Raw genomic sequence first — 10264 nt, 5'->3', positions numbered from 1 at the left:
TAATTGGTATACAGATGCATGCATTCAAAAGTTACTTTTCAAAATGCCTGTGCTGCAGCTATCGTACATTATTAATGTGACAAACTTTCTTGCAGGGTGATGCCAAGCAGGACGTTTGTTTGCAATCATCTAACAATAACCTATGTAATGATTTTTAAAATATGCCCCTGGGCCCTGACAGTGCAGCTCATATACAGACACAGTATTCAATTCCATCAAACCCACATTGAGGTTGTAATAAAAAAATACAAATACATTGTGTCATATAACATTTTAGAAGCCTGCTATGTACTTATAAGCTTTCCTCACAGGTAGCAGCTTCCAGATTCAGAATACCAGAGGTGTGCAGTGATTGCTGGGTAAAACATTTAGAAATACAAAGTTGACTCTTTTTTTGTGGCAACATTTTTCGTAAATCTGTTTTTATTTTCATAAAAGCTAGGGTTATCACTGTGGTTGTGGTAAGGGAAAAAAATCTAATATAATGAAAAACTAAATCAGCATATCACAGTGATAATCTACAGAATAGATCTCACGCCCTGATCTGTTTCACCTGTCCTTGTGCTTATCTCCACCCCCTCCAGGTGTCGCCCATCTTCCCCATTTTCCCCTGGGTATTTAAAACTGTGTTTTCTGTCTGTCTGTGCCAGTTCATCTTGTTTGTTCAAGCCGACCAGCAGTTTGTCTCAGCTCCTGGTTTTCCCACCAGTTGCTCTTTTTCTTGTCCTCCTGTCTCTGACCCTGAGCCGGCCTGCCATCCGGTACCTTGGCCTCTGCTCTGGATTATCAACCCCTGCCTGCATTGACCTGTCGTTTGCTTGCCCCTGTGGTTATATTAAACATTGTTACTTCACACAGTCTGCATTTGGGTCTTACCTTGATTCCTGTTAATAGAGGCAAAAACAGACTAGTGGAAAGTATCATTTCTTTTCTCAGCTGACCACTCAGACTCTCGAGTGGTGCAACGGATTTGGCCGGGGTAGGCCGTCATTGCAAATAAGAATTTGTTCTTAACTGGCTTGTCTAGTTAAATAAAGGTCACATTTTTATATATTAATATTGACAAATCTTCATGCTCTGAAGAATACAGTCAGTGTTAATATTCAGTGGTGCAAAGTACTTAAGTAAAATACTTTCATGTACTACTTAAGTCGTTTTTTGGGGGTATCTGTACTTTACTTGACTATTTTACTTTTACTTTTACTCCACTACATTCCTAAAGAAAATAATCCAATACGGATCTCAGCACCATTCAGTCTGCTGGAATAAGAAAGATTCTTTCTGTTGGTGATGGTGATGGAGAACACTTTGTAGATATTAAGCAGGTCCAATCGCCACCAGGGGTTGAGGTCACCAGAAGTGTGAGTGCAGGACTTTTACTCCACTACATTCCTAAAGAAAATAATGTACTTTTTACTCCGTACATTACTCCACACCCAAAAGTACTCATTACATTTTGAACATTTAGCAGGACAGGAGAATTGTCAAATTCACACACTTATCAAGAGAACATCCCTGGTCATCTCTACTGACTTTGATCTGGCAGAATCACTGAACATAAATGCTTCATTTGTAAAGATGTCCGAGTGTTGGAGTGTGCCCCTGGCTATCCATTAAAAAAAAAACACACCTAAAAAAATGGTGCCGGTTTGCTTAATATAAGGAATTTGAAATGATTTACACTTTTAATTTTACTTTTGATACTTAAGTATATTTAAACTAAATACTTTTAGACTTTTACTCAATTATTTTACTGGGTGACTTTCACTTTTACTTGAGTCATTTTCTATTAAGGTATCTTTACTTTTAATCAAGTACTGTATGAATGTTGGGTAGTTTTTCCACCACTGTTAATGTTGATGTGGTTCTGTAAACTAAGCTGTATCTTACACAGGTATTTATACACCAGTCAACAAGTCATTCATCTTGAGCTGTTTATTGTTTTCTACATGTAAAATGTGCCACACGTTGTGTTATCAGCATAGATAAGGTTCAATACATGCAAGTTTCCTTACGTCTGTGGGCCAATGTGACATAACCAAGTGCGTGTGTGTAAGTGTGCGTGAGCATGTGCAGCAACAACTTGGTTTTGAGAATTCTTAAAGACATTGTTATAAATGATGGTTGTACCTTTTGTAGCTCAAACTTTCCATAATTGTATGCACAGAGTATCATGGGTATTGCATTGTATGAGATGTGCACATTCTAGATAAATGGTTGAATTGATTCCCATCTGACGTTGTTATGAAACCCACGTGAATAGACATAACACAGGCCATAATATTCCTATCAAAATGTATTTGATCATTGCTTTCTAGATGACATTAAGAAATGATTCTGAAACGTAGGTGTTGTGTTACACTTTATCTTCTCCAAATACATTAACACACAATACGGTACAATGTTAGGAGCCGTTACAGTATGTACAGTTTCAATAAAACAGATCTAAGTGAATGTACTCAATATAACCATATTTACCATGTGAAATTAAAAAGCTAAACTGTTAATGAATTTAAACATGGCTTTTCCTTATAGAGAGAATGTTACCTACATATAAGATATCTAAGTATATTAAGCCCACAAAACAGTGTGTCCTGTGTTCTAGATTACATGATTGGTAATAGGTGCTCTGGATCTGTCAGTCCAGTGGTGACCCATAGACCTCCACCTCACACAGGGTCAGGTACTCCTTCCTTCCTGGAATGACCACGTTGACATATCGACCCTCCATTCCATTACACTGGAAGGTGCTGGAAAAACCCGCTGGAATAGAGGAGATCACAGCACACCTGCAGGATGAAACAGAAACGGATTTAGTACAGCAGTAACAAACAGTAAGTGCCACATCTTACACAGCCCCTTGTGGATGTACAGCGAGCCATGTCAATGATATTGAAAATTGTACACATTACTTGATGTAGTAAATCTAAAAGTCAGTGTGCACAGAGTAACGTAAAACAGTCCGAGGTTATATCGTTAGTATGGACTGATAGTCGCATAGTTCACCTGGGATTAATCTCTCGCGAACAGACTACGTAACATAAGGTATTGTAATGTCTGTCATAAGAGTCCAGGATACGACAACTAACGAGCAACGGTATATCCGCTGCTTTGGTTTTCTGTCACTGTTTATTTGGACGTATTAGGGTTGGGTTAAGGTGGTTGGGTTAAGGTGATTGGGTTAAGGTGATTGGGTTAAGGTGGTTGGGTTAAGGGGTTGGGTTAAGGTGATTGGGTTAAGGTGGTTGGGTTAAGGTGATTGGGTTAAGGTGATTGGGTTAAGGTGGTTGGGTTAAGGTGGTTGGGTTAAGGTGGTTGGGTTAAGGTGGTGGGGGGATTTCAAGCGATGATTTCAAAACATTATTTCAAGCTAAAGGTTTTCAGAAGTGGGGGGACTAGGCTGAGGCTTTCCGATCAGGGCGATGGAGCCTTTGCTAGTCTCACCAGAATATTTTCCATAAACCTCCTCTCAAAACCTAATTGAGCATCTGACGCAATTACTGTACGCAAGATTTTAGTTCTGGGTTTCCGAGATTTACCTGGGATTGTTGTTGCCATTGTTGTCTTCTAAGGAGTCTCCGATACGGATCTCAGCACCATTCAGTCTGCTGGAATAAGAAAGATTCTTTCTGTTGGTGATGGTGATGGAGAACACTTTGTAGATATTAAGCAGGTCCAATCGCCACCAGGGGTTGAGGTCACCAGAAGTGTGAGTGCAGGAGCCATGTTCCATAGCACTGTCACGGTTCCCATCAATGGCATTGTAAGCAAACCCAAACCCATGCAATGACGACTGGGTGGCTTTTCCCCGTAGAGCCACATTCTTTCCTGGATAGAACGGGGCAAAAGAGTTGTAGGGATTTCAGCATGGCTATAGGTGCCACCAGGCAAATGTTACCAATCGTTGCTATATTTTCAAGTAGATGTTAAACAAATGCTCTGAATATTGATTACTTGTAATTATAATAATAACCTATAAGAGTGATAGTCTTACTTATCCTTACCAGTTGGGGCGAGGTACCCATAAACCTCCACTTCGCAGAGTACTAGAGTGCTTGTCTTTGGTAGAACCACAGCCACATAACGTCCTTCAATACCTTTGTTCCAACTCAGAGTGAGAGATCTACCTGCTGGAATGGAGGAAATCACCCCAGCTCTAGAAGAGAGTGAGAGAGAATGAGAGAGAATGAGTGAGAGTGAGTTTTACATACAATCGCAATAATATTTTATTTAAAAAAATGTAAAGTATTTGTGATCTTACAGTGTGTTGTGAATGCCATTATCCCGTAAGGGAATAACGTGTGGTTATAATTTTCTAAATGACAAAAAGACCTGCCAATCTAAAGGGCATCATATATCTAGAGATAACAACAAAAGGAAGTGTTTACTTGGAACAATGGCACCAGATGGTGTTACTAGGAGAGTCAGCAAAAGGAAGAACATGTCCTGTCTCATCCTCCTGGAGTGGAAAGAAAAAGCCAAAGTACCGATACTGTGGCATGATAGACAGAGGTACAGGCACATTGCAGATTCAGACAACTAAGTTTCACAGTCTCACGTCAGAATTAGACGTTCATCCATGTTTCTCAAACATCACCTTTTTAAGTTGTTGCAAACGTAACATTTTGAAGTGTTTTAAGGCAAAATTTAGGCATTAACTCAGAATTTTTAAGGGTAGGGTAAAGTTTAGGCATTAACTCCAAAATCTTAAGGTTAGTCATTAACTCAGAATGGTTCAAGTAAGGGTTAAGGTTTGGGATAGACTTCACACATAAAGCTCAAAAACAGCTTTCTCTCACTGGATTTGAACTTGCAACCTTTGGCCAATTAGAGGCAGATGCTTATGCCTATCTGCGGTCTCTACCCACCTTTCCCAAGCAAAACTGAACGCTAATTGAAGGTAACAGCGCTCACTGCTGCTCCTAGTGGTCGGTTTCCACATTATCTCCTGATGTCCTTAGACATGGATGAACGTTGTCTGAATCTGCAATGTGCCTGTACTTCATTCAAAGACTTGATCATGGACACTCTTACTGACAGTTGTAGCTGCTTTGTGTGATGTATTGTTGTCTCTACCTTCTTGCCCTTTGTGTTGTTGTCTGTGCCCAATAATGTTTGTACCATGTTTTGTGCTGGTACCATGTTGTGCTTCTGCCATGTTGTGTTGCTACCATGTTGTTGTCATGTTGTGTTCCTACCATGCTGTGTTGTCATGTGTTGCTGCCATGCTATGTTGTTGTTATAGGTCTCTCTTAATGTAGTGTTGTGTTGTCTCTCTTGTCGTGATGTGTTTTTTGTCTTATATTGTTATTTTATGTTTTTATTTTTAATCCCAGCCCTCGTCCCCAAAGGGGGCCTTTTGCTTTTTGGTAGGCTGTCATTGTAAATAAGAATTTGCTCTTAATTGACTTGCCTAGTTAAATAAAGGTTAAATAAAATTCAATAAATAAAACGTTGAATACTGACTTGTATCACGGGTGACCTGGCTGTATTCGGTGGTACAACATTGCTCAGCAGCCTGTTCTCATAGACTAGACATAGCACAGTAATTTAAATATGTGACCCTTCAACTAACCCTTCCCCTAGCCCTAACATTAACCCTTTAATCTAACTCCAAAACTTAACCCTAACCTTAACTCTAACCCCTAACCCCTAACCTAGCTAACGTTAGCCAGCTAGCTAACGTTAGCCACCTAGCAACCTAGCTGGAATTCATAACATATAAGGTTAGGAAATTCGTAATATATAGTGCGTTTTGAAATTTGTAATTACGTTTTGAAATTTGTAACATGTAGTACAGTTTGCAAATTCATAATATATATTACCTTTTGCAAATTTCTAAAATATCATGGGTTTGGCAAATTCATAACAAATAATTTGAATTGTAATTCGTAACATATCATACGAAATGGGTCATGGACATCCACAAGTTAAAACAAACCAAGTGAACTAAATGGAAGTTCTTGGATTTACATACACAATAATACGAAATGTTCTGAGACCAGGTTGGGCTCAAACACATGGCTCACATTGCAGTAACATATAAACAGACCCATATTACACCAGCATAAGCCTACATTTGTTCTTTGATACCATTTATATTCTTTACAAAGAAGTGCTCCCTGTTTTATATTTTTGTAGGTATGTATAATAAAACAAAAGAGCAAATAGACTTTCCTCACAGATACAGTTGAAGCCGGAAGTTTACATACATTTAGGTTGGAGTCATTAAAACTCGTTTTTCAACCACTCCACAAATTTCTTGTTAACCTCTATGGGCTAGGCGGGACGAATTCGTCCCACCTACGTAACAGCCACTTGAAGCCTGTGGCGCGATTTTCAAAACCTTAAAAATCCTATTACTTCAATTTCTCAAACATATGACTATTTTACAGCTATTTAAAGACAAGACTCTCGTTAATCTAACCACACTGTCCGATTTCAAAAAGGCTTTACAACGAAAGCAAAACATTAGATTATGTCAGCAGAGTACCAAGCCAGAAATAATCAGACACCCATTTTTCAAGCTAGCATACAATGTCACAAAAACCCAGAAGACAGCTAAATGCAACACTAACCTTTGATGATCTTCATCAGATGACAACCCTAGGACATTATGTTATACAATACATGCATGTTTTGTTCAATCAAGTTCATATTTATATCAAAAACCAGCTTTTTACATTAACATGTGACGTTCAGAACTAGCATACCCCCGCAAACTTCCGGGGAATTCGCTAACATTTTACTAAATTACTCACGATAAACGTTCACAAAAAGCATAACAATTATTTTAAGAATTATAGATACAGACCTCCTCTATGCACTCGATATGTCCGATTTTAAAATAGCTTTTTGGTGAAAGCACATTTTGCAATATTCTAAGTACATAGCCCAGGCATCACGGGCTAGCTATTTAGACACCCGGCAAGTTTAGCACTCACCATAATCATATTTACTATTATAAAAGTTTGATTACCTTTTGTTGTCTTCGTCAGAATGCACTCCCAGGACTGCTACTTCAATAACAAATGTTGGTTTGGTCCAAAATAATCCATCGTTATATCCGAATAGCGGCGTTTTGTTCGTGCGTTCCAGACACTATCCGAAATGGTAAAGAAGGGTCGTGCGCATGGCGCAATTCGTGACAAAAAAATTCTAAATATTCCATTACCGTACTTCGAAGCATGTCAACCGCTGTTTAAAATCAATTTTTATGCCATTTTTCTCGTAGAAAAGCGATAATATTCCGACCGGGAATCTCCTTTTCGGCAAACAGAGGAAAAAATCACAAAGACGGGGGCGGTCAGGTCACGCGCCTAAGCCCAGAGTCCCTTGATCGGCCACTTGAGAAAGGCGATAATGTGTTTCAGCCTGGGGCTGGGATGAAGACATTCAGGTTTTTCCCGGGCTCTGAGCGCCTATGGATGACGTAGGAAGTGTCACGTTAGAGCAGAGATCCTTAGTAAAAGATAGAGATGGAAAAGAAGTTCAAGAAATGGTCAGACAGGCCACTTCCTGTAAAGGAATCTCTCAGGTTTTGACCTGCCATTTGAGTTCTGTTATACTCACAGACACCATTCAAACAGTTTTAGAAACTTTAGGGTGTTTTCTATGCATATGTAATAAGTATATGCATATTCTAGTTACTGGGTAGGAGTGGTAACCAGATTAAATCGGGTATGTTTTTTATCCAGCCGTGTCAATACTGCCCCCTAGCCCTAACAGGTTAACAAACTATAGTTTTGGCAAGTCGGTTAGGACATCTACTTTGTGCATGACACAAGTAATTTTTCCAACAATTGTTTACAGACAGATTATTTAACTTATAATTCACTGTATCACAATCCCAGTGGATCAGAAGTTTACATACACTAAGTTGACGGTGCCTTTAAACTGCTTAGAAAATTCCAGAAAATGATGTCATGGATTTAGAAGCTTCTGATAGGCTAATTGACATTATTTGAGTCAATTGGAGGTGTACCTGTGGATGTGTTCAAGGCCTACCTTCAAACTCAGTGCCTCTTTGCTTGACACCATGAGAAACTCAAAAGAACTCAGCCAAGACCTCAAAAAACAAATTGTATACCTCCACAACTCTGGTTCATCCTTGGGAGCAATTTCCAAATGCCTGAAGGTAACACGTTCATCTGTACAAACAATAGTACGCAAGTATCAACACCATGGGACTACGCAGCTGTCATAACGCTCAGGAAGGAAACGCGTTAGAGATGAACGTACTTTGGTGCGAAAAGTGCGAATTAATCCCAAAACAGCAAAGGACCTTCTGAAGATGCTGGAGGAAACAGGTACCAAAGTATCTTATCCACAGTAAAACGAGTCCTATATCGACATAACCTGAGGCCACTCAGCAAGGAAGAAGCCACTGCTCCAAAACCGCCATAAAAAAAGATTACGGTTTGCTACTGCACATGGGGACAAAGATTGTACTTTGAGAAATGTCCTCTGGTCTGATGAAACAAAAATAGAACTGTTTGACCATAATGACAATCATTATGTTTGGAGGAAAAAGGGGGAGGCTTGCAAGCCGAAGAACACCATCCCAAACGTTAAGCATGGGTGGCAGCATCTTGTTGTGGGGGTGCTTTGCTGCAGGAGGGACTAGTGCACTTCACAAAATAGATGGCATCATGAGGTAGGAAAATTATGTGGATATATTGAAGCAACAAGACAGTCAGGAAGTTAATGCTTGGTCGCAAATGGGTCTTCCAAATGGACAATGACCCCAAGCATACTTCCAAAGTTGTGGCAAAATGGCTTAAGGACAACAAAGTCAGGGTATTGGAGTGGCAATCACAAAGCCCTGACCTCAATCCTATAGAAAATTTGTGCGCGGAACTGAAAAGCGTGTGCAAGCAAGGAGGCCTACAAACCTGACTCAGTTACACCAGCTCTGTCAGGAGGAATGGGCCAACATTCACCCAATTTATTGTGCAAAGCTTGTGGAAGGCTACCCGAAACATTTGACCCAAGTTAAACAATTTAAAGGCAATGCTACCAAATAATAATTGAATGTAAACTTCTGACCCACTGGGAATGTGATGAAAGAAATAAAAGCTGAAATAAATTATTCTCACTATTATTCTTACATTTCACATTCTTAAAATAAAGTGGTGATCCTAACTGACCTAAAACAGGAAATGTTTACTAGGATGATATGTCAGGAATTGTGAAAAACTGAGTTTAAATGCATTTGGCTAAGGTGTATGTAAACTTCCGACTTCAACTGTAAGTAGTTAAGTTGTGTAAAATACAATACCACAAAAAAAATATTAATGTCAGGTTTGATTAAATCTACAATACCATTCACTGCTGAATTATTACATTGTTATCATGCCATAACTGTTATGTAAATCAATGGTTGATATAAGGTTGTAGTAAGACAGAAAATAGAATAGTGTAACGGCTGTTGAATGGAGTAGACCAAGGCGCAGTGTGGTTAGTGCTCATCTTTGTAATTTAATGGAAAAAGAGAACACTTAACAAATAAACAAAAGACAACAGCCAAACAGTTCTGTCAGGTAACAAATGACTAAACAGAAAATAACCACCCACAAAACCCAAAGGAAAACAGGCTACCTAAGTATGGCTCCCAATCAGCGACAACGATGTACAGCTGTCCCTGATTGAGAGCCATACCAGGCCAAGACAAAGAAATACAAACACATAGAAAAAAGGACATAGAATGCCCAAAACACACAGAAAAACACCCCCTGCCACGCCCTGACCAAACTACAATAACAAATAACCCCTTTTACTGGTCAGGACGTGACAAATAGAATATAAAGCAATTCCAAATACTATTAGATTGTCATATCCTCTTACCTTCACACTCAAAATAATGAAGTTACTGTTGATGTTGATGTGATGTTGATGTAGGTAAAGCATCTGTAGACTAAGCTGAATCTAACAGTTATTTATACACCAGTCACCAAGTTAATGACCATGTGATCTTTGTTTTCTACATGTACATTTGTAGCACGTGCTATTATCAGAATAGATAAGGCTGAGTAATCTTGGAGATAAATAGCTAAAACGTGATTCCAATTTATGGAGCTATACAGTATAATTGAATGATCAGGATATAGTGATATGGAAAGGAATAACAGGAAACATCTACACATGTTAAACATGTAACAGAGTAGTTAACATTACTACACATAGAATCTCAAGAGCATTTACAGGAACCAGGCAACATACTGCATGTATACTTGTATACTCCATGTATACTCCACATCAGATA

At 39.0% G+C, this 10264-nt stretch overlaps 1 protein-coding gene across 1 annotated transcript; it reads right to left on the bottom strand.

Annotated features, from left to right (window-relative positions):
- Positions 1-2349: 2349 nt before the first annotated feature.
- Positions 2350-9949, bottom strand: LOC106605254 (fucolectin). Its single transcript, XM_045718464.1, has 5 exons — positions 9847-9949; positions 4389-4459; positions 4005-4156; positions 3540-3828; positions 2350-2789 (listed from the first exon to the last, which is right to left on the bottom strand). The coding sequence occupies exons 1-5, from the start codon at positions 9907-9909 to the stop codon at positions 2639-2641; spliced, it is 726 nt and encodes a 241-aa protein (XP_045574420.1). The 5' UTR covers positions 9910-9949; the 3' UTR covers positions 2350-2638.
- Positions 9950-10264: the final 315 nt, after the last annotated feature.

Source organism: Salmo salar, chromosome 05 (genome assembly GCF_965601325.2).
Source record: "Salmo salar chromosome 05, fSalSal1, whole genome shotgun sequence".
Lineage (NCBI taxonomy): Eukaryota > Metazoa > Chordata > Actinopteri > Salmoniformes > Salmonidae > Salmo > Salmo salar.
This window is presented reverse-complemented; position numbering and strand designations above follow the sequence as displayed.